Raw genomic sequence first — 26,176 nt, 5'->3', positions numbered from 1 at the left:
AGACAATTGGTAAGGTATCGAGAGACAGACATACAGAAGAGGATTAAAGTTTGAAGGTTGACGGTTTGTCTGGTTATTAGATAATGCAGTTCATAATATAAAAAGTCCCTACAAATGATGATGCACAAATATATGTTGCAGACGGCATAACTTAATTATGTATTAAGCATGTTTCAATCCTGCATGACGGAGAAGTTGCAGATAGTTATGAAAACAGTTGGCAAGTTGTTACAAATGAATATTCCTTTCATACGTGTGATGCTTACGGAGGAAATATATTAGGAAGAGTGTGAAGTAAAAATAGATAAAGTCCCAAGCAACTTGTATGATCCATTTAGAAGCATACTGACAGAGAAATAGAAATTTGCATTCTGAGCAGCAGCGGCACTGCCATCCATCTCTATAATCCCTGCCCAGAACCTAAATCTATGACTTCCAAATTAAGAAATGAAAGTCTGTGTATGATGCATACGTGAATTTGTAGATGTATTAAATGTGGCAGAGAATGGAAAATAGCTCATGCGAAACAAACAAAGCATTAAATAGTTGAAAAAAGGCACCTTTAAATTTGCAGGACCAACACCCATCATCATATGGCTTGGGTAGCTTGACTGGTCAATCATATGCACAACGCACCTTTAAGTCAAGCATTGTATGTTTTATCAGACTAAAACATAAAGCTGGCACGCAAGGCTGTAACTCATATGCATGGCTCAAACTCTATATTTCATGGGAGAGAAAGGTGCAAATTTTACATACATCTTGTAAACACCCCAATAGATATATAATCAATGAGATGTTTGTTGGAAAGTTGCGTGCCAGAGTGTCTGTTTGTGCTTTACAGCCCAACTCATTTCATAAGTTAATTTCCACCATCTTTACTTGCACAGCAAGATTCGCGCATGAATATCTATGGATAAGCCAAAAGATATTCCTGTCAGTCCACCCTGTCAGCAATACCAAGAAGAAATGAATGAATTTTTATTCTATAACATTAACAAGCTGTGGAAAAGTTAGGATGGAGCACAGCTTATTAAATTCAAAACTACCCCCGACAGTACATTGATTGACAGGGTTAAACCTTATTTCAGACTTGTCCTTACTTGGTCAGTTAAGTCGATCAATTATAAGATCAAATAGACTTATGATTATCCAGACAGGTGCAAATATGTATCAATTATATCATCGACTATACTGGGCACAATATATTTTCATTTACAACCATTCTGCCCAGAGTTATCAACTATTAGTGTCAGCAATTCTTACTTGCAGTATTGATTTCGTTAAATCTACCATGGATGGATTATGGAACACATAATAAGTCTCTAATTAAAACTGACACATTTAAGAATTCTGATATCCAAATGGCATCATAGAACGTCAATTTGGCAAATCAATAAGTTCCTTTTGGGAGATCTATTTATTATAGCAAATGCCCAACAACAAGGACACGTACTGGCAGAAGTCTTTCTAAGACGGAAGTATTACCTGTCTATCATCACAGGAAGAATCTAAATTTGTTGACCATATAAAATTAATTATATTGAAAAGTCAAAAAGTTTGGTCTCTGCTTTAACTGGTGATTCAAAAGTTCTTGAAAGGTTTTGGCACATGTCAAATATAGCATATTGAAATGTGGTAGCAAAATAGAACTGTTTAGTAATTCAGACAACAGATACTAAGTAGGGAGCCATGTCTAAGCAACATCCAAGAGTATTAATGGCATATTAAAATATAACGAACATCGTCTGATATATTCAAGCCCATTCATTCTTTGTCCGGCTATGGTCATGTGACAATATCTGCCACCTGCATATGCCAAAAGCTTTGAAGAATCTGGCCCAAAGAAAAAGAGGAGAGTGGGAGTTGACACAATGAAATGAAAATAATATACCAAAGAAGGATGCTAATGTGGGATGAAAAGTGAGAACAATTAAGAGACTGTAATCACATACTTCAGCAACACGGTAACTTGAAGTCAAGAACATTGATCTGAAATCTCATAAAACAATGATTTATAATATTCATTACCTCACTATCAGGCAAGACCTCTAAGCGGTTGAAGAAAAAAAAACATCAACAACATTTGTCTATCGACGAGTATTACACAAAACAAAATGTCGGTTAAAGAATCAGCCATGATTATCGAACTTGCCAAAGAAAGGCCGATACTTGCCAGAGAGCCTATACTTGTTGTGAGAAGCATTTGGTAGTAAGCACAAGTTCAAATTCCATTCTTACAAGCACAGGGCCCAACACAAAACATTACAATGGAATAAGTGAGAATGTTACATTGTGTGGGAAATAATAAATAATGTTGCATTCTCATTGTTTCACAAATGCTTACATGGAGGCATTTTCGGATTTGATGCATATGGACCTTCATTGGAGTAACTTGTGCAAATAAGTATTTCTATCCTTTCGTATTACATGCATATACTTATTGTAGTCTCTCTCTCTTATTTGCAATTCTATACATACTATTTGCCTTGATTGTTTCCTTTGTGTCTAGAGATGTTCTTGCAGGAAAAGAAGGTTAGTACTTGACTAACACAATGCAAGGCAGGAGAATCCCCGAAAGAGATGTCCTAGCCCCTAGCAATATAACCACACAATGGAAACACAATAACAATGCAAGATTCTAATACCAAATTACAATAATTCAAATATAACTGATTACATGCAATATGCCTAGCTTTAAGGCCTTCCGGGTTAGGGCCAAATACAAATAGCAAATTACAAAATCAGTTATGCAAGATCCAACTTACAAAACCAATCTCAGCTAGTCCAAATACACAACTGGATAAGAACACCAAGAAGAATCCACACTTGTACCCTCAAGTCCACCAAGAGATCCTCTAGTTCCTAAGCCGCAGCTCTAGCTCTTCAAATTCACATATATTCTTCATTCCATCCCAACTCAATGACTAAAACACTCCACAAGACCCCTACTTATACCAATCTAAGCCACAAGTCAGCCTAGAACACAAATTAAATACCCATACATAAATTAAATGCCACAAGTTGGCCTGCAACAGCAATTAAATGTCCAAAAATCGATATCCGAGCAAAATCGCTGCTTTGAACCGTAGGTAGTGCTTTAGGTCCTCTACAACCACTTAAATGTGCAAAGGCTGATTCCTCAATGATAAGTGTGCATCCATCCCGAAAATCAAGCACAGAAAACTGTCGTGCAAAACTACCAGAAATCGATACTCTGGAAGAATTGCCATATCTCCCAACTTATAGGGAATTAGAACTTGAGCCTTGGACCATAGATAGTACTCTAGGCCCTCATCAATCCCTGAAGTGCACAACCTCTCATTCATTGCACAAAATTAGTTATACAAACTGTAAGAGGCACCCAGAAACCAGAAAAAAACACAGTTCCAGCAGCAAGGTAAAAACAGTTCAAACTTCAACTCAATCCATCCAATCTCTATGCAATCATGAGGAAAGGTTCTCCAATGTGTCTCCAACACATCCCTAACCATGAAAACAGAACTCCACCAAAATCCATGCTCAATACTCCTCAACACTTAACCAAAATACCTCCAAACATGCAAGATTGCAAGCAAGCCTACGATGCTCCTACATCAGACACCCCAGGTTCGAAAAGATGTTCTAGTAACTGGAAGAACATCTTCTGGAATTTAGCACATAAATTCCAAACTAGTTCTTCACATACATGTCCTCCAAGTCTTGAACTTGCACACTCTTTCCCTTGTTTTTCTTCTTCTTCTTCACATCTACCATAGGTGTTCCATAAATTTGCACACTCTTTCCCTTGTTTTTCTTCTTCTTTTTCACATCTACCATAGGTGTTCCATAAGTTTTCTTTCCATGTTGATCTTCAACCTTCTCAGAATCTGCCAACTCAACTCGGCTGCCAATACTCAAGTTCTTCCTACCAAGCTCTTTATTTTGCAAAGGAATCAGGGAAAACTTCCTACCACCTTTCTCAAGTGTAAACACATTCCTAACACAATCATACTGCCAAGGTCTACCAAGTAACACATGACAACTATCCATATCCACAATGTCACACAACACTTGATCCTTATACTACCCAATTTGGAAATCAAAAAGGCATTGCTCCCTCACTTCCAAAGCATGCTCACCTTGCAACCAGCCAATCCCATAAGGATAAGGATGTCTCATTCTCTTCAAACCAAGTTTTTGAACCATCTCTTCAACAACAAGGTTATCAGTCCATCCACAATCACCTTGCAAACTTTAGCACCAGACTTACAACAAGTCCTGAACAAACTAGTTCTTTGACAAGAATCCAATGTCCTCTCACCATCTAGTACTCGCCGAGCCAACAAACTCTCACCTTGCTCAAGCTAACTGTCCTAGACTGCAACCTCATTCACAATAGCAATTGTCCTTCCAATTGGACATTCAAAAGATCTATGCCCTTCTTGACCACACTTGAAACAATTACCTCTGAACCCACCTCCACCTATTCTTCATTTCTATTCAACAGGTTTTGGTTCATCTTCTACTTTCAGCTTAGCTTGTACTAAGCTATCCTGCTTCTCCTTCCCTCAAGAACTGCCTTGATTCTTCCTCCTTAGCTTTTCCTCTTCTCTCAAAGCATACTGGTAAGCATCCTCAACTGAAGAAATATTCAACATACCAACCTCATCCTGAATATTGAACCTCAAACCATTAATATACCAAGCTACCTTTTCTTTTGACAATTCTCTATGCCAAGACCAAATAGTCAACTTGTAGAACTGCTCTATATAATCTTTTACAGTCATATCCTTCTGTTTCAAATTTTGTAACTTCTTAAACAACTCAAATTCATAATCAGTAGGAATGAACTTAGCGTTCAACTTAATCACCATCAATCTCCAACTAGTGATCTTCATTTCACCTTCCTCTTCTCTCTCTTTGCAGTTCCTTCCACCAAAGAGCAGCGTGTCCCTTCAACTTAGTTTGTGCTAACCTCACTCTCAGTGGGTCCTCAATATCCTCAAGCTCAAAGTAATCTTCCAATTCACCAATCCAATCAATCAGGTCTTCAAGATTCAAAGTACTTGAAAAATTAGAAACCTCCATCTTATGCTTCAGCTTCAACTGAGATCCAAGTCTAGCAAACTGACAAACCCTAGTTCCAATAGGTCTTTCCACATGATTAATTTTGTCCTCACCACTAGATCCAATAGCTTCAAAGTCTTCAGCAACTTCCTCATAACTTCCTTTAGTACTCACATGCCTAGGTACACCACCTAAAGCACTTACAATTTCAGCAATCATGTCACTCTTCATCAATGCCATCTCAGATCCGAACTCTACTCATCTTCTCTGAGATCCGTTCTTCTACAACATCACTAAGATCACTAATTGCCCTAAGGTCCAATCTTCTTGGAGGCATCTTCCAAAATTTTAGCAAACCCTAAGCAACAAATCCGCCAATCCAAAAGATCAATCAGCCAAAAGATCAACCTTCTTTGGAAATCCCGGTGTAAACTGCCTCAGCTTCGGCGATCTGTCAACACACTCAGGAACAACCTTCACTCTAATACCACCTGACGCAGTGCAAGGCAAGAGAATCCCCAAAGGAGATGTCCTGGCCCCTAGCAATATAACCACATAGCGGAAACACAATAGCAATGCAAGATTTTGATACCAAATTACAATAATTCATTCATAGAATATAACTGATTACATACAATATGCCCGGCTGTAAGGCCTTTCGGGTTAGGGCCAAAGACAAACAGCAAATTACAAAATCAATTCTACAAGATCCAACTTACAAAACCAATCTCAGCTAGTCCAGATACACAATAGGATAAGAACACCAAGAAGAATCCACACTTGTACCCTCAGGTCCACCAAGAGATCCTCTAGTTCCTAAACCGCAGCAGCTCTAGCTCTTCAAATTCACATATATTCTTCATTTCATCCCAACTCAATGATTAAAACACTCCACAAGACCCCTACTTATACCAATCTAAGCCACAAGTCAGCTTGCAACAACAATTAAATGTCCAAAAATCGATAATTGAGTAAAATCGCAATATCTCCTAGCGCCGATTGAATTAGAACTCGTGCTTCAAACCATAGATAGTAATTTAGGTCCTCTACAACCCCTTAAATGCGCAAAGGCTGATTCCTTAAGGATAAGTGCGCATCCATCCCGAAAGTCAAGCACAGAAAACTCTCACGCAAAACTGCCAGAAGTCAATACTCCGGAAGAATTGCCATATCTCCCAACTTATAAGGAATTAGAACTTGCGCCTTGGACCATAGATAGTACTCTAGGCCCTCTTTAATCCCTAAAGTCCGCAACCTCTCATTCATTGCACAAAATTAGCTATACGGATTGCAACAAGCACCCAAAAACCAAAAAAAAACACAGTTCCAGCAGCAAGGTAAAAACAATTCAAACTTCAACTCAATCCATCCAATCTCTATGCAATCATGAGGAAAGGTTCTCCAATGTGTCTCCAACACATCCCTATCCATGAAAACATAACTCCACCAAAATCCAAGCTCGATGCTTCTCAACACAACCAAAATCCCTCCAAACATGTAGGATTGCAAGCAAGCCTAGGATGCTCCTACATCATTTACACATGCTACCAAATATTGTCAAGAACTCAATCTTAGGATAAAGAAGTTTTGATATAGAATGCATTAATCATCCGATGATCATGCTCCATAAAGTGAGGCTCTTGAAGCGAATATCCTTGATGATTGAGATTGTGAAGTATCCTCCTTATATCAAGAGGGAGTCTAACAATTCATTAGAGGCAACCTTGGACAAAGTGAGGGGGAAATAAAAGATATGATTCAGTAAAAAAATTGGTGATTATGATCGTATTGATTCAGATAGAGTATACCATGTCAGATGGATTCTCCAGTGATCATGTATGTAGCTTGGAAGGCCTAATGCTATCAAAATACTTGTTGACCTAGGGAAGCATGACATGACTTGCTACAAAGAGATTAGAAGGATGATATCAGATTCAGAGGGAGTTTGACACTTCATTAGAGACAACCTTGTCCAAGGAGGTCAAAAGGTTGATATTAGTTTCAGAGGGAGTTTGTCATTGTACCTCATAAGCAACCTTGGATCGAAAAAGTCTACAGATTGAGAAGGATAAGTTCAAGGTAAAATTCCTTGTGATACATTCTTCTTTGTGAGAGAGAAGTTTGAGGTGAAAACCCTTGTTCCACACTTTAAGACCAACTATGGTCGATCCACCTTCTGACATGGTTCATGGTGAATACCATAAGAGTTACTATTTTGCATATGTGGATTATGTCATGAAAGGTGACGATCTTTCATTGATGTATTTGTGAGGTCGCCATTGTAAGGTGACAATCTTAACAATGGTTTGACCTATCATTCAAACCCTTCAACGTTTCTTTCCAAAAAGCCAAAGTAGACTTTCCCAGCGCTTGAAATCACCTTTCACCTATGGTGATGTCTTCATAACAAAGTAGAAAGTTGTCATTGGTCTAGGTTTGCATACAGAACCTTCCATGACATGGTTTTCATCCTGAGTGGATTGCAAAAACAAGAAGTTGATAAATAAAAAACAGCCCTCTTTCTTTCTTGCCATCCAATAAGACAGCCAGCTTCCACTCTAAAAAGGACTTTGAATCACGCAAGGAAACTTTCTAATTTTTACTCAAGTGTATCTAAACTTTGGCGTCTAGATGCAATGTCAAAGAAACAAATCAGTCTTTAATCACAGTGACTGCACTTAAGCTGGGGCCACTCACAATGACTGAAATATGAGTCACTTAAGTGACTTAAGTAAACCTAGCCCCACACATTCATCCTCTTGTATTTCATAAAATTGACTAACTTGGGAGATGCGCATCTAAAACAGACTTAACAAAGTGATTGTTGCAGTTAGACACTTCAATTGAGAGTGGACATTACAATCCTCCCTTCCCGGGATTGTTGGTTTACTAGCAATCATAATTTGGGATGTTTTAATATCTCCTCGCCTTCCCATGAAGCATCATCGATAGACAACCCCTCCACTTTATCAGATACTCCCGAAAAATATTATTCTTTAGCTTTTTTTCCCTCCAATCTGCAATACTTTCAGGTTCCAGAATCTGTTTTTCCTCTTCATCCAATGGTGGTAAGTCAGGAGAGGCAACTTTTTGTTGTCTCAATGACTTCTTTAGACAAGAGACATGAAAAATATTATGAATCCTATGAAAAATATTATGAATCCTACTTCTTGTCGGTAGTTCAAGTTCATGTGCAACTTCTCCAATCTTCCTAAGCACCATATAAGGTCCATAAAACTTTGATTTCAATTTTTCTGCTCCACTGCTCTTCAAAGAAGATTGCCTGTAAAGCTGCAACCATAGAAAAAACAAGTCTCCTGCCTGAATTGTCCTCTCTACTCTATGCCTGCCTACATACACTTTTTGTTGGTTTTGTGCTTGCAAGATATTGTCTTTTAATACTTGGAGAATATCTTTGTAGCTCTATATGGCTTCTTCTGCATGGGAAAGCTTGCTATCATCAAAGGCTAAATCTATAAATGAAAAAGCTTCAAATCCGTACAATACCTTAAATGGAGACATCCCAATAGTCATATGATAGGTAGTCTTATAACATCACCTAAATGCAACCATTTGCCCCAAGCATATTGCTTCCCTGAAGCATAGTTACTAAGATAGCCTTCTATATGTTCACAATTTTAGTCTACCCATCCATCCAAGGATGGTACTGGTACTGGGTGTCAATTTTGTCCCTGCAAAATGAAACATCACCTACCAAAACATGCTGTTAAAACTGGTGTCCCTATCACTGACAATGGTCTTGGGAAATCTGTACAATCTAAACACTTCCCAGAAAATAAATCAGTAACGTGAGTAGCTGAATATTCAGTAACAATGGCAAAATGGGGATATTTAGTCAGCCTATCCACTGCCACAAATATGCGTTCTTTTCCCTATACTTGTGGAAGTCTTGTGATGAAAACCATTGATATAACTTCCCACCTCTATTCTGAAATGGGTAGAGGTTGCAAATGACTCACAAGAAAGATGTGTTCTGATTTGTTTTGCTGGCATATCAAATATTCACAAACATGTTGCGACACATCATCGTTAAGTCTCTTCTACAAAAATCTCTCCCTTACATGCTTGTAAGTTTTGAAGAAGATTGGATGTCCACCAAGACGACTATAACGTAATGCTCTCATAATATTGTGCTTCAACTTAGACTGAGATACAAGGTGGATTCTATTTTTGTAATACATCACATTCTCTATCACAGAATATCTATCATCCTATACTCTTCCATCCACTAGATCACGAGCATAGGAATTCTTAGCATACTTGGACAACAATTGAGATTTTCAATCAGCTGAAATCTCTATAAGCGAGCAAAGAGTGGGTCTCCTAGAAAGAGCATCAGAAAACGCGGTATTTTTCCCTTTGATATATTCTACATCAAAGTCATATTCTTGGATTTTGCTTACCCACTTCTATACATGTGTTCATTGAGATCCTTTTGTTCCAAGACGTACTTCAGACTATTACGATCACTTCTGACAATAAATTTTTGCATGTACCAAATATTGTCTGAGCTTGGCTAAAGCGTGCATGATTACCAACATCTCTGTCATAAGTGGAATACAAATTTTCTAGATCTATAAGCTTCTTGCTCTCAAGCACAATAGGATGTCTATCCTGCATTAATACTGCTCCAATCCCCTGTTTGGAAGCATCACACTCTACAATAAAAGGCCTTGAGAAATCAAGATGCACTAATGCTAGACAAGTGCTTGTGACATCATTGAGACTGTCAAGTGTATTTTGAACCTTTGGAAACCACCAGAAAACCCCTTTCTTAGTAAGATTGATTAATATGGAAGCTAATTGGGAAAAACCTTGCACAGACCTTCCATGATAGGAACATAAACCCAAGAAGCCTCTCAAATCAGATATGTTCTTGAGGATGGCCAATCCAAGATTGTTTGTAGTTTCTCCAAATGAACTTTTACCCCTTCAATTCTGATGATGTGCCCTAAGTAAAGAATCTCAATCACCCCAAACTCACAATTTAAAGATTTTGCAAACAAAGACTGCTTCTCCATGATACTTGGAACAACATCCAAGTACTGCAAATGTTCATCCCAACTTCTACTGTAGATCAGTATATCATCAAAGAATACTAAGACAAACTTCCTCAAGTGTTCGCAAAAGATATGATTCAGGCAAGCTTAAAAACTTGCTAGCACATTTGTGAGACCAAAAGGCATAACAAAGAATTCAAAGTACCCATAGTGACAATAGAATATTGTTTTCTGAATGTCTTCTTCCCTCATACTTGTCGAATGATAGCCAAAAAATAAATCAATCTTAGAAAGGAAAACTACACCATGCAACTCATCTAGAAGTTCATTTACCTTGGGTATGGGATATCTATTCTTTATAATTATTTTATTCAATGCTCTGTAATCAATGCACATACATAATGTGTCATCTTTCTCCTTAACCAACACTACAAAAGAAGCAAAAGGGTTGGAACTTGGGCATATTTGTCCCATTCCAGCAACAGCTTGATTGTCTTTTCAATTTCCTCTTTAAAATGACGAGGATGCTTGCAAGAAGTAATAATCACTGGTTTGAACCTTCTTCAAGCTCAATTGCATGCTCAAATCCTTACAACACAACGCACAGGAGGGATATCCCCAAACGCCATACCATTTTTATTTAACCTACATTGTTTATCAACATGGTCAAAGGGTTCCTTATCTGTGGTAGACTGATTAGAAACAAAGCATTGGGCCGCCCATTCTCTGTCATCATGACGGAAGAAAGCTTCCACTCTTCTACCAAAAACTACCCTCGGTCCACCATCTGCATCATATTGTTTTCTTACTCTCAACCATAAACTCTACTTGCATCTGTTTGAAGTCCTCAAAATACCTCTCTAATGACTCAAGCAACTGAAGTGCCAAAATCGAATTAACATTACTGAGACTAAGAACATAGAGATAACCTGACAAAGTATAATCTCCCATTTGAATTTTCAGTTGTGGTATGATGCAATTACAACTCGGGGGAAACCATCTCAACAATAACATTAAATTCATGAAACTCCTTTTCCTGAAGACCATGTCTACTGACTAAACCCTCATCAATAAAATAATGAGTAGCATCATTGTCCACTAAACATACCATTAGCTGCCCATTGGAAACTCCTTTCAGCCGGAAAAGTCTACCTCTTGATATTCCTGAAAGTGTAGCTATGTGTGGGTTCTCTCTAATAGTAGTATCTTCAATTCAATTTGTTGACAATGAGCCTCCTATGTGTCATCTTCGTCAAAACTGCCTTCTGGCTCATCCTGATCTTCCTCTTCCAAATTTACTTCAATCAAAAGAAGTTTTCCTTTTCCTAGGCAACGATGCCCTGGTTCCCAAGGTTCTTTAGAGGAGAAGTATAGATTTTTTCCTACTATGTTCATTACGTGGTTCTTGATCAGCTTTTGAAGGTGCACTTCTTGACTGATTGATACTTGTGTTTCTCTCCTAGTTTGACCCTTTTTTATCAAATATCCAACGGTTGTCATCTTTTGTCTGAAATTGTCTAGAGGGTGTAACATCCAAGTCATTAGATAACCCAATAGTATCATTCAGTGAACTATGACTAGGAGCCTTAACAAAACCTTTCCATTTGTCACTTAATCTATCAACAAAACACATTGTGACTCTTTTCTGTGGCACATTCAAAACCATTACAAAAATCTTTTGAAACTTACTACATAAGTTTCCAATAGTCCAACCTATTTCTATTGGTTCAATTCCCTATAATAGATTTCTATATGTGTTCTATCAAAACGAGGGACCATTCTTTAAAAAAGAATCCTCATATGAGTGAATCATGGCATGATCCTAGACAACTAGCCCATGATGCCACCAATCATATGGTACTCTTTCCAGGTGCATGGTAGAAAACCGTATCACTTTTTCCTCTTGCCTCTTCAAACATTGGGACTCGAAGATAATTTCCCTTCGATTTGCATTTAATTTTGATTTCAAATGTACACAAAGTCTACAAGGGGAGGATCAATGCCCATAAGGACAACCTCAACCTTCTTTAAATCCATCTTTAAACTTGCACAAATGATATTTGTTGAGATTCGAAGACCATAGGACAAATCCATGTTGCAATTTACTTGCCATCTCCAATGGAGATTCAACCTCTAAAAGGACATACTAGTCCCTTCAAAATTCCACTTCGTTTTTTCATTAACTCTCCAAAGGGGAAATTCAACCCCATAGGGATATAATCTTGATCCAAGCACTTCATCTCCTTATTCACTCATCTCTAATCTCAAGGGAGAAATCGACCCCTATAGGTACAAGTGAAAATTTTAAGGGTACAAAGACAAGTGGAAATTCCTTATCCATAAGAACTTAGGTCCCTTTACTCTTTGAGTCAAAAATTTGGCTTCATACAGACAAAGTGGAAATTTCGTGGTCATGGGGACTGGTTGAAATTGTGTCCATAAGGACTTCCTTTTCAAAAAAGATCTAAGTATGAACCTAGTGGAGAAATGACCTTCATAGGGACAAAGTGTAAATTCCTTGTCCATAGGGACTTTTCCACTCCAACTTTTTCCAAATTTTTCCTAGTTGTTGGCTCAATGGAGAAACAACACCTGTAAGGCCTTTTTCATTTTGACAAAAGGGATTTTCAACATGATTTTCACTTGTTTTTGCCTCCTTGGAATGGAAATTCAACTTGTATAGGGATTTTTGGCCTTTTGAACTTGGATATTACTTGTTTTTGTCATCAGTGGAAATTTGATTCTTATAGGGACTTTGAACTTATCTTGCATGATTTCATCATTTAAGTCCAAATTAACAAGTAAAATGAGGCGTTATAATATCTTGAAGACCATTTGTCAAGCCAAAACACCCTAAACTTAAGAATTTTCCCTCAAGACTTGACCAACTTTATAACTTGACCCTAGTGACCTCAAAATTTTAAGACTTGCCCACATTTGCAACCTTGAAGGCCTTAAGGCTCAACAACATCTCAACGTAAAACTGAATCTTTTGGGGATCAAGATGACCCTACTAAAATGAAGCATTATAATATCTTAAAGACCATTTGTCAAGCCAAAACACCCTAACACTTAAGAATTTTCCCTAAAGACTTCACTAACTTTATAACTTGACCCTAGTGACCTCAAAATTTTAAGACTTGCACGCATTTGCAACCTTGGAGGCCTGAAGGCTCAACCACTTCTCAACGTAAAACAGAATCTTTTGGGGATCAAGATGACCCTACTAGCAAAACCCTAATACTACCAAATGAAAACAGAGGGTCCCAATTTGCAATGGAGCAATAGTTTGAAAAGGTCACAATAGTATCAATGATGATTTACTCTTCCTGCAAGAATAAAGCATACAAAATCAATTCCTTTGTTGTGTAACAATTCTTGTAATCTTAGTGTTGGAATCATGGGTTGTAGAGGTGATTTCCGATGTGAATCTAGTTAAGTACTATCTATTAAGGATGTTTTGTTTAAGTTGAAAATGAAAGCTTTGCAAGGTTGTTAGAATGTGGCTTGGGAGTTGTTGGGAAAGGTTTGTTCAATGTTTCATTGAGTTAAACATTTCTCTCTAGCTACTATTTGTTTGATCAAACCCTTGTTATGTAAGGAATTTGATCAGAAACTAGATTTGAATGGCCCTTTTCACTATCAATGATTCATTGATCATGCCCTAACTAATACGGAAAAAGTGAAATAGTGACATAAATTTCTATTTCCACATTGAGTTTCATCTACACTTACAGTGATTACTAGGCATTGCAGTTCAAAAGTGCATCCAATCCTCCACTCAAAACCAAGGCCCTTGACACAAATAGATAGGCACAAAACTTTCTCAAATCTACTATCTTTGTTTCAAACATGCAACAATCCAAAGCCTCCTCCAACATTCCAGCAAGATCAACTTCTTCAAGCTCTACTAGAACTCGAGACCTTATCAAATTTTCAAAAGTGGTGATGTAATATGTAACCAAGGTTCAAGTATACAATTAACAAAGTTATAATGATCATGAAACAACATATATATAATACAATCGTACCCAAATGTATCATAAGCAAAAGAAAAAAATTGTCATACCGACATACCAAAACCCCATATCTGTACTAGACCCCACAACAAATCCGGCAATGTAGTATTTTATCTACTTTGTTTATTTTACTTTTCTAAAAAAATTATGAAATAAGAAGAAAACAAGTTATTTACTATATATTTTAAGAACATGGCTATTTTGAAAAACTCGGAATCGGCAAAAACTCGGCAAAAAAATCGGCAATAAATCAACACTTTTATCGAACATTTGAAAATATAAAATTTCTAGAATATTCTTAAAAATAAATACATATACACCAAATTTGTAGAACATTTAATAATTTGAGATATCCAAGTTGAGTTAAACCGTAATTCATTGCAACTAAAACTTAGTTAGCGATAAAATCATAAATCTCAAAAAATTAAAATCTATTAAATCTATTAATATATATTATAAATCTACTAAAATCTATTAAAATGTATTATAAATATTGAATATATTAATTATAAGTTAAAAAAAAAAAACAAAACAACAGTATTAATTAAATATTATAGTAAATTTAAAATAGTAGATTTGAATTACATAAAAATACTAAATTAATAAATACTATTATAGTAAAAATGAAATAGTAATTGTTAAATCATATATATAAATAATAATATAATATTGCAGGAAATTTAACAATTAAAATATATCTTTAATTTTTTATTATTTATCAAACCATAATATTTTACTTTTACTTTTACAAAATAATTTTAGTACCATCGAATGGCCACTCCAGACAATGTCATTGAGTCATCGAATGCAGGGGGCTCAAGTGGTTCACCGAAGCGACGAGATCCGTTTGCCCCCCGGAGGCAAGCCAAGCAATGCCACGCTAAGTCAAATGCAGGTTTCGAATGCAGAGTGCAGACAAATGGGAGTCAACTAGGTCGCGACGAAGACGAATGAGAGTTGGAATGTCTTTTCAACGTATCTTTGAGCGAGTTTTTGTATTCACGGTGATATATTCTTAAATATCCGCTGCGATTTTTTCCCATATTTCGCTGCCGGTTTTTGGCGCGATTTAATCGCCTGGGTTTTTGCTTGGCGAAATATCGCGAGAATGGCGATATCTCGCCAAATTTTTAAACTATGCTATTGATGACCTCCAAAGGAAGTAGTCGAGGACAAGCAACCAAGGAAAACCCTAACATAGGAAATCTAGCAGAATGGTCTAAGAATTCCAATAATGTCTTGATGCTCAGTAAATCCCAAAGATGTAATCTTCTTCAAAGAATAAGCTGCCATACTGGAATATTATTTCAAGGCAAAGGCACTCAGCAGAAAATTATACTTGGACGATGCAATACAGAACCATCTATTTGCAGCAAATCATCCACTATTCAAAAACAGGAAGACATTTGAATGATTAAGTAAGGCCCCTAGAAATACCTGAATAAGTTTCCCATTCATGTTATGAGATATTTACCCCATTCATGTGATTATTCATTGGAAGACCCTTAAAAGTATAAAAATAAAATATAAAATGACTTAAATGTAATTAAAGAAGATAAAAATGGAATAAAAAACCTAAAGTTAAAAAGAATAAAAGTGAGGTAAACATTTAAACATTATAGAAACCCTTTTATTAAGGAAGAATTGGGGAGAAGTCCTTAATGTTACAAACGTAAATGGCAGAATACCTGACTTATTAATCAGAGATCAAATGATCTATATATACAAAGAGGAGAGTCAAATAGAATAAAAACATTCTATTCTAGACTACACCTAAATATTAGAAACATTCTAATATTTACAGAGATACAATAAGATACGATAGTGAGCATTAAAAAAAACATAAAGATTATTTTAATACCCCCCCTTAATGCTCAATCTATTTACTACACCAATAGATCCCCTAACTTTAACAAACTTGTCCAGACCAAGAGGTTTTGTGAAAATATTTGCTGGTTGCTCTAAGGTAGGGACATAGAGTAACTGAATAGATCCACCTTCTACTAACTGTTGGATGTAATGGCAATGAAGCTCTATGTGCTTGGTTCATTCATGAAACATTGGGTTCTTCGCAAGTTTGAGTACTCCCTAATTGTCTGAAAACAAAGAAGTCGGACTTGCTTGAGAAATATGCATATCTGCAAGCATCTAACGGATGCCAAACTGCTTTACAAGTTGCCTTGACAGCTCCTCTATATTTTGCTTCTGTAGAGGAGAGTGCCCATGCCTGTTGCTTCTTACTAGTCCAAGTGACTATTGCAGATCCGATACAGAACACAAAGCCAGAAGTAGATTTCTTGTTACTGAGCTGAGGAGTAGCACTCCTTGTGTAAAGAAGACCATAATCTGAAGTATCATGTACATAGCGCAACACACATTTCGCTACAATCCAATGATCAGTCTTGGGGTTCGTCATGAACCGTGAGATGTAGCTAACTGCAAAACTGAGATCAGGTCTAGTATTAGAAAGGTAGATGAGACTACCTACTAGTTGCCTAAAGAGTGTTTCATCTACAGGAGGAGAATCAGATTGTGTGGACAATTTCAGACTAATCTCCATAGGAGTGGAGGCAGGTTTGCAATCTTGCATTCGAAACCTGTCAACCAAATTTCTAGCATACTTGGATTGAGACAAAACAATACTGTTGTTAGTCTGCCAAACCTCAATACCTAAACAATGATGAAGCAATCCAAGATCTGTCATATCAAAAGTTCTGCATAGATCCTATTTGATTTCTAAAATCAAATGCTCTGAACTCCCAATAATGATCAAATCATCCACATAGGCAACAAGAAAAAGAATATCATTACCAAAGTGTTTAATATACAGATTACTGTCTGACAGGCTACGCTAAAATCCCTAAGCAACCAAGTACTGATCAATCTTTATGTACCAAGCCCTAGGGCCTGTTTAAGACCATAGAGGGCCTTCTGGAGTCTACATACTTTTGGTTCTGAACCAGCAACCTTGAAACCTGGGGGCTACGTCATGTAGACTTCTTCCTGTAATTCACCATTAAGAAAAGCACCCTTCACATCCATTTGATGAACTTTCCAAGCATACTCTTCAACCAAAATGGTGGGCTCGAACGATTAGTGATCTTCGTCCTAATGAACTCACTGAGGGTAGAACCTCCAGAAATAAGAGCATTCAACACAACACAGTTAATGTTGCTCTTATGGCCAACATCTACAATATCCCTGAGCCCCAGACATATGCAGAGGCCAAAGGAATTCCAGAATGGAAACAAGCAATGGATGCTGAGCTTCAAAGTCTTCAAAAGAATCACACTTGGGTTCTTTCAGATCTCCCTCCTGGGAAGAAACACATTAGCTGTAAATGGGTCTATAAGGTCAAGTACCATGCAGATGGTACCTTGGACAAATACAAAGCTAGACTTTTTGCTCAAGGATTCACCCAGTGCGAAGGCATTGACTATGAGGAGACCTTGGAGTGCTTCATAATCTAACTAACAGACAGAAGATTATGTTTCATGCCAGGAACATAACATACATTTGAGGAACATGAGTCTTCTTCCTCTGGACTGAATTTGAACATTGCCCTTGCCGACAATATTGTATTCTTTGCTGCCTCCAAAGATTGTTAAGTCAGAATAGGGAGTGAATTCAACAAACCAATCACGTCTGAGAGTGAAATGTTGGGAGGCACCGGAATCTATGTACCAAGCAGAAGATTTCACATGATCTGCAGGTATGCTAGCCATAAAGGCATGGTAGATAGATTCTTTCTGCTCTGAGTGTTGGGCGGCATTGGCTTGCTTTTTAATTGAATCTGACTTCTGATGCTGCTGATACAGATGCTCTTAATATGTGAATATCTCAAATGGCACAAACTTCGAGGTGAGAAAATGAAAGACCCAAAAAAATCAAAGAAGTACCCAGAAGAGAGCTCGAATAACCCAAAAATAATATGCTATTAGAATTTGGATCTGCTGGCTCGAAAATTGAGGCACAAAAATCGAGGGACCCAGGAAAATCTAATGACAACCCATTTGAGATCTCGAAAAACCCACCAAGAATATGTATTCAAAATAGTTTTGTGATTGATTATGACGGATCAAAAACCTAGCCGATTGCTTCAAAAACCTTAGGCAGCCATTGGAGAGGCAGAAAATGATCAGAATCACCAAAAACGACCACAAAGAGCAAGGGAAATCCAGAAAAGTGTCGGCGCTCACAATGAGAGGAAAAAAACGCGAGCAAAAGAGTACAGAAATCGAGCCAAAGATGAGTGAAAAAAGTGGTCGACTGCTCGCACAAATAGACCAAAATAAATCGCACTAGAAAGAGACTCTAAATCACAATGGATGCTTAGAAAAAAAAAAAAAAAACACAGCCAAGTTGAAAGAAATAATAGGTAACTCGCAGCCTTTTGCAAAAGAAAAACGAGGGCAAAACAAACCAGAAAAATGATGCCCATGAACCAATCCACGATTTTGCAGAACGAGGACTGAAATTTTCGCCCAGGAAAACAACAAATAGGAGGATCGCAATTTTCACTAATCTGAGGGAGAGAAAATTTGAAAATTCGAAAATTCGAAAAAAAAAACGCAGCCAAGTTGAAAGAAATAACAGGCAACTCACAGCCTTTTGCAGAAGAAAAATGAGGGCAAAACAGACCTGAAAAATGATGCCCATGAACCAATCCACAATTTTGCAGAATGAGGACTGAAAATTTCGCCCAGGAAAACAACAAATAGGAGGATCGCAATTTTCACTAATCTGAGGGAGAGAAAATTCGAAAAAAGCACAGATTTTCCAAAAATACTTCGAAAAAATTCAATATGAATTTTTCTTTTGAAAAAATTCTCGAATTTCAAAGAGGCTCTTAAACCATGTTACAAACATAAATGGCAAAATACCTGACTTATTAATCAGAGATCAAATGATCTATTTATACAAAGAGGAGAGTAGAATAGAATAGAAACATTCTATTCTAGACTACACCTAAATATTATAAACATTCTAATATTTACAGAGATGCAATAAGATACAATAGTGAGCATTAAAAACAAACATAAAGATTACTCTAATACTTAAAACATGGAAAACATGTGAAACCATTTGCTAAGGGTGTGTATAAATGTGATTACATGATTATTAACAGCCGTGATGACTGATTTCCACTCTTTTGGTTATTATAAAAGCCCATGAAATGAATGTACAAGTATTTGGGCTTTTGGATCACTCGATAAAGGTGTTATGAGGGCTATGGCTATTGGAGAAGAGGTGAAAGGAAGCAAAGTACAGAATAACATTTCCAATTGCTAAATCTAACAAGAAAGTGTATGCGAAAATTTCTTGCAAATCCTTTATTTGATTGTAACAAATTAGATACAAATGCAAATTTTAGATTTAAACAAATAAGCACATAACACAAGAATTGCATGGGAAAACCCATTTGGGCAAAAACTCACTGCAAAACACAAAGCTCAATTGTATTATCAGTAACAACAATTACAATACAAGAGCAATGTCTATGAAATGATTCCAGCACGGTAACCACTAGCCACATCTTAAAAAATAATCAACATACTTAAATAACTCTGGGAGAATCAGCCACAAATCAAATTGGAGTCTCCATCTCTAAGGCATATTTCAGGGGTCTACAGATGCATTTCCATTTCCCATTTATTATGGTATTAAGCCAAATACCTAGCCTTTTCTGTCAGTTCCACATGGTTGTAACATCAGCCCATATCCACGTAAACTGCACACATGCATGTGTGATGCTTGGAAAGTGTCTACAAATTTTATTTCTCTGGACTCGAATGCATTCAATTAATATTGATCTCTTCTACACAGTATTATTTTCACACAAGGGAAAAAGAGGAAACTATATCTTTAAACATTTTCTCAGTTCCTGAATTTAAGACTTCCCCAGCAGACCTATCATGCTAGGTAATTTTTGCCTAGATCTTCCGTTTCAATGCCCTTCAGCTCTTTCCTTATTTCCCTGTCCAATGTACCTTTCGAGATTAATGTGCATTTTAAATAACTGTTTACTAATATATTTTTTTAACTTCTTTTTATAGCTCTAAATGTTACTCTAGCATTATCTCCTTCGAACCCTCTCTCAATCCAAAGTAATGACTAAATTGCAGAATTGAGGCTTTAGAGCACTAATATCTATCTGACAAAATTGTAGCCCTAGACAAATTACATAACAGTATACAGCTACAAGAAATAAAAATAATAATTATAAAACATAACAATTAATAGCAACGAAGAAAATCAGAGAGAGCTAATAATCAAAACATTGATATCCATAATAACAATAAAAAATACTGAAAGAAGAAGCTAACATCAGAAACCACATAATTCAATTATGACAGATCATACTTGAGAGCATGGACTGTTGCTGAAGAGGCGAGGCTTCAGAAAATGTCTCGGGAAGAAGAGCAGGCCAATCCTGCGCAAAAGAAAATTCACACAAATATAAACTCGGATCTTTAAGAAGGTCCAATATCAGCAACCTCTTCTTTCATTGATAAAATGATAAACTTGCATCTCTAATGCATTGAAAAATAGTCAGAAGTGAGAGATAACAATTTACAGACTGAAGAATTTGTACAAGATCCTTCTACAGTTGCAACAGACTTATTCAAATTGACTAGAAAAATTAGATTCCATTCATGGAGAAAATATGTTATGTTACTGTAAACTCGAGCTAACCCCAGAAATTTTCTTATTTTAAAAACTGTAAAACTGTCATGTGCCAACATAAATATCAACACAATTTCACACATTTCAAGAGTTAGAATTCCCTCCTTTCCAGCAGATTCAACACATACAAAAGAATAGCATGCAAAACATTAACAATCCAAATACTGTTTCAACCCTTGTTTTGTGGATTAAAGAAGTTAGAAAACCTGAGAAGTTCATGACATGTTCTACTATACATTTGCTAGCATGTTTCATGACATATCACGCACCTGGAATAAAAGAAATCCTTGAATTAAGCATAATAGTGAAGGAATGTTCCTTTTTAAAATAAAAATAGGTATTTTGTATTATGATGTTGGAAGAAACAGAGAAAGCAAAGAGATTATTAATTCTGAGGCTCTCCAAAGCCTACTAATTTTATGAAGTCTGAATTCACCATCCACAGAACTATTCTAGACAAGAATAAATCAAAGATGGGTGAAGCTTCATAATTTCACAGCAACTGATACATAAGAAACACAGACCACAAAAGTAACCCAGGTCAAACTGATTGCTACATTGGCCATTTTATTGTCTCTCCATTTTGAGATCTGAAAATATGCTGCAGAACCTTGTTGAAATTGTTTTCTGCTATTAAGAATTGTTCAACCAGGCCGATGTGGTCAGATTTGTAAACCCAAAGATTAACTGCATTGACTATTAGTTTTTAGTCCCTATAACCAAAGGTAAACTTGTGTGGAATACCTGGGTAAGGCATCAAAGCTTGCCCTCTACAGAATAGTCTACGTAGGTCATCACAGCAAGTAAGATCATATATTATGGAGCAAGAACAGGTATATGAGAATTTGAGCTGTCCAGCAAATCATCCCTAAACAAAAAGAAGATTAAAACGAATGAAGCCCTTACAGACCCATCTAATCCCAATATTGTAGTAGAGACCACCCATTTTTTGCCAACCCTGAAAGTGAAGAATCCACTTCAAACAAAAAACCAAGGGGAGCTTTGGAAAAATCATTTCAAAATGAGACTCAAGACATTGCCAATCAACATAACAAGAAGTGTTTATGCAAATGGATTGGCTTTCAATGCGTCTCACTACCGTGACAGACACAATACTCTATATGTTGATTCTTCATCAGAAGCATGACCCATGTCTGCAAGTGGAAATCAATGGCAACCTACATCAGAAGGATTGTTAGCAAATATTGTGTGTCGATTATAAAAGGGGCCAACTAGTATAAATCATCATGCGATCTATGGTTTACTAAATTATTAAGGGTGATTTCATTAAGATGGTGGCAATGATAATATGAAAATCAACATAAAAGTCTTATCAGAATGGTGCGATTCATCTAAATCTGCACAGAAGATAGTAATTATTGATAAGGAGAGTAAAGATATGAGTCCATACTAATTGGACACTAATATTTTGTACCTAATTAATCAAACATAACAAAGGGATGTGCATTAAAAAATCAATACTAAATAATTTCAATTAGATCAAACTAGGTAACTTATACAAGGAGTCGACTCACATCACATTATGAATTTAAATTAATAAAGAAGAATGTTTTATGTCACCGATACTTGCAGAAGGCATATCATTATCATGGGATTCAGTGATGTCTAAGAGAAGGGATTTGTTTAATAAATATTGTAGGCATATACCAAACAGTTATTACATTTATTGAAAACATCAATGGAGGTACCATTAAGCTCATCCCGTAGGATGGAGATAAAGCCTAGTTAGGAATTGGAGGCCAGTTACCTTGTTGAATGTATCTTATAAATACTTAAACAAAACTCTTGCAAGGAGACTCACTAACATACTAGAAAGATTTTTTATGCAACACAGACTGGATTTATCAAGGGGAGACCTGATTACTAGTTAGAAGGGTATGCATTGGGCCAAGGCCAGCAAACAATATGTAGCTATGATTCTTCTTGACTTTAAAAAAGCTTATGAAAGAATCAAGTCGGGTTTTGTTTTGGACACGTTTGGAGCATTAGGTTTCCCTCCCAAGTTCAATAAGTAGATTAAATTTTGTTCAGGGATTCTTCTCCTCCGATGGACATCAATGGTGAATTGCCTGAACCCATCTCTTTGCAATGGTCTATCAAGCAGGGATGCCCAATTGCCCTTTTCTCATTGTAATTGATGCTCTTTTTATTATATTTTATTATTTTGTGAACAAAATTGATAATGCCCCACTACACACCAAAAAAAATCCATGGGATCATTCTTCCTAATGAAGATCCGAATGATATTGCTCTATTTATCAAGGTGGAGGAGAACAATCTTGATACTGTGTTGTAAAGACTAAATATTGTTTGTGAGGCTTTTGGAGGAAAAATCTCCGCTAGTAAACCCAAAGTTCTAACTTGGAATCATGTCCCCCTGGACTTTATAATGTTCCCACGATGATTTTAGCCCGAAGGCAATCTAGGCCTAAAGGAAATCTCAGCCCGAAGGGAAACTAAACTCAAAGGTGAAGGTGAAGGCAATTTTAGCCGGAAGGGAATCTTGACTCAAAGATGACTCGGTCTGAAGGAAATCTTGGTCTGAAGGCGATCTTGGCCCCCATAGGGAATCTCCGCCCAATGTTCATCTGGCCTGAAGGGGATCTCAACCCGATGGGCTAACTAGCCTGAAGAGGATCTCGACCCAGCCTGACGACAATCTCAACACAAAAGTGATCTTGGACTAACGACGATCTTCGCCAAATGACAATGACGATCTCGACCCAAAGAGAGATCTTGGCCCAACGATAATCTCAGCCTAGAGCGGATTCTTGGCCCAAGGGGGATCTGGGGTGTATCATAGGTCCCATTTCTATCATATATTGTATGCCCTATGTAGTACCGTAGGCCCTCTCTGTGATGTACTGTAGGCCTTCCTTGCAATGTATCATAGGCCCTATGTTGCGCCGCCTCTCTGTGATGTATGTACGCCCTATGTTGTCGTATGCCCTCTATGTAATAAATGGTATGTTAAGGAAAGCATCTCTACAAATGTAATAACACTCCTAGTCATTTCTATGTGTTCCAAATGCAGATTTGATTGTTATATAAATATGTATAGAAGAGACATGTGTCGTAAAGATACATGTCTCTATGGTAATTTATAATTTAATCATCAATTAGACAATATTAACATAAATATATAATATATATATAGTATAGATAAGTAGATAGATGAGAGTTTGTCTAATTGATGATTAACCAATAACCATAGAAGGATTACCTCTAGGTCAATTCAATCTGACTAAAGCTACAACATTAACACTCCCGCTTAGCTAGGGAGGATTGTTATCGAACAAATTATGCTCTCAAGTATATAGAAAGATATCATCTCAATATGATATTCTTGGAATGACATATTTAACGATATCAACATACATCCATCAAATTAGATGTTATCTTTCAATATCATCCGAAGTATGATTCAACAAGAAATATCAATCATATGATATTTATGATACTTATATTCTCTTGGTATATGTGTTATTTGATCTCCGACACACTCTCGGACAGCAACTGAATGTAGTTTATCAAATAAAAATCATAAACTCAAGAACTTAATGTAAAATCCTAGAAGGATATGAGTTATCTAATCTACAGCTAACTCCGAGACAACAACTGAACGTAGTCTATCAAATAACAGTCATGATCTCAAGGACAACTTAATGTACAGTCCATCATGACAAGAATCATGATCTCAGGCACATTCTGGGACAACAACTTAATGTAGTCTATCATGATATGTTCGTTATCATGATCTCCGGCACATTCTGAGACAACAAGATAATGAAGTCTGTCATGATAATAGATCAAGAACTCAAGAACAACAAATCTAGCATCATGATCTCTGGCACATTTTATGACAACAACTTAATATTGGCTATCATGATACATTTGTTATCACGATCTCAGGCACATTCCAAGACAACTTAATGTAGTCCATCATGATAACAGGTCAAGCCATTGTTAAGATCGTCACCTTACAATAGCGAACTCACAAACACATCAATGAAAGATAGTCACCTCTCATGATGTTTTCCAAAAGAATCATGTAGTAACTCACACGGTATCTACTATGAATCAACTCATAGGGTGGATACACCAAAAGCTGCTCCTAGAGGGTGGAATAAGGACTTTTACATCAAGCTTCTCTCTCATAGAGAAGAATTTATTACAAGGAATTTCACCTCAAACTTCTCCCTCTCAATCTGTTGACTTTTGTCCAACCAAGGTTGCTTCTAATGGAGTGTCAGACTCCCTCTGAGTCTGATATCAACCTTTTGACCTTCTCGACAAGGTCGCTTTTAATGAAGTGTCAAACTCTCTCTTAATATAGAAGGATACTCATATCTCAATTATCAAACATATTCACTTCAAGAGCCTCACTTTATCCAACTTGAACATTAGATAACTAATGAATTCCAAATCACAATGAGCTACTATCATAAGATTGAGTCTGTACAATATTTGGTAGCATGTACAAAGTACCAACCTTCTTTTCCCACAAGAACATCTCCAAACATAAAGGAAAAGATCAAGGCAAATAGGTCTTATAGTACGCATGAAAATACAATTAAGAGATAGAATGCAGTGAGTAGATAAATGTAATACTCAAAGCTAATGAATACTTATTTGTACATCAACATCCTTGATACAAGTTGCTCCAAGGAAGGTCTATATCCATCAAATCAGAAAATGTCTTCATATAAGCATTTGTTGAACAACGAGAATAGGGCATTGTTATTATTCCCCCCTAGAATGTAAAATTCCCACTTACTCCATTTTATAGAGTATTCAGTCACTATCAAGTCCAATAAGAGACAATCAAGCAATTTTCACCCATTTTTTGCAGCTGCATTTAATAGCTGTAGTAGTTATGTATGATCATTACTACTATCCTTCACAGTCGTCACAACATTTGCCATCAAGAGATAGTATTCTTCCAACCCCATATTTAAAAAAACGATATTGATGATAATTAGTGTTTATGTACCAAGCACAAAACAATAATAGAATACATCTCACTTATTTTTTAACAAACTCTCGTAAGAATAAACTCTCTACTTTAATGATTCCTCAAGGACAACTATCTAAAGCATCCCTAGTTTTGGTCTCTGTATTATGTCTTGTGTGACTTTATCACAAGACTTTATCTTCAATAAAATATAGATGACTACTATATTATATCCACTAGTTCATTGGATAAGCATGCTTTAGAAATAAAATGGGGTTGATATTCATTAATCTCAAACTGAATAAGCATGCTTTAGAAATATAGTGGGGTTGATATTCATTGCTCTCAAACTGATATAAGCTCTAGCTGTGAAGTATATCAAATGTTGAGAACATATATTTGATTTCACTTGTCATTTTTTTTTT

At 36.5% G+C, this 26,176-nt stretch overlaps 1 protein-coding gene across 6 annotated transcripts in view; it reads right to left on the bottom strand.

Annotated features, from left to right (window-relative positions):
• ATRAD17 (RADIATION SENSITIVE 17) overlaps positions 1 to 26,176 on the bottom strand; it is a 135,145-nt gene that overhangs the window by 87,105 nt on the left and 21,864 nt on the right. For all 6 annotated transcript variants that reach the window (XM_089829454.1, XM_089829452.1, XM_089829456.1 and 3 more), the window contains one exon: positions 20,453 to 20,522. In XM_089829454.1, the coding sequence (XP_089685580.1) occupies positions 20,453 to 20,522 (70 nt within the window). The remainder of the gene's footprint in view (positions 1 to 20,452; positions 20,523 to 26,176) is intronic.

The sequence above is a fragment of the Cupressus sempervirens genome, chromosome 5 (assembly GCF_028749045.1).
Source record: "Cupressus sempervirens isolate cs-2001-9-10 chromosome 5, ASM2874904v1, whole genome shotgun sequence".
Lineage (NCBI taxonomy): Eukaryota > Viridiplantae > Streptophyta > Pinopsida > Cupressales > Cupressaceae > Cupressus > Cupressus sempervirens.
The sequence above is the reverse complement of the archived record's forward strand: the minus strand, read 5'-3'. Positions and strand labels throughout refer to the sequence as shown.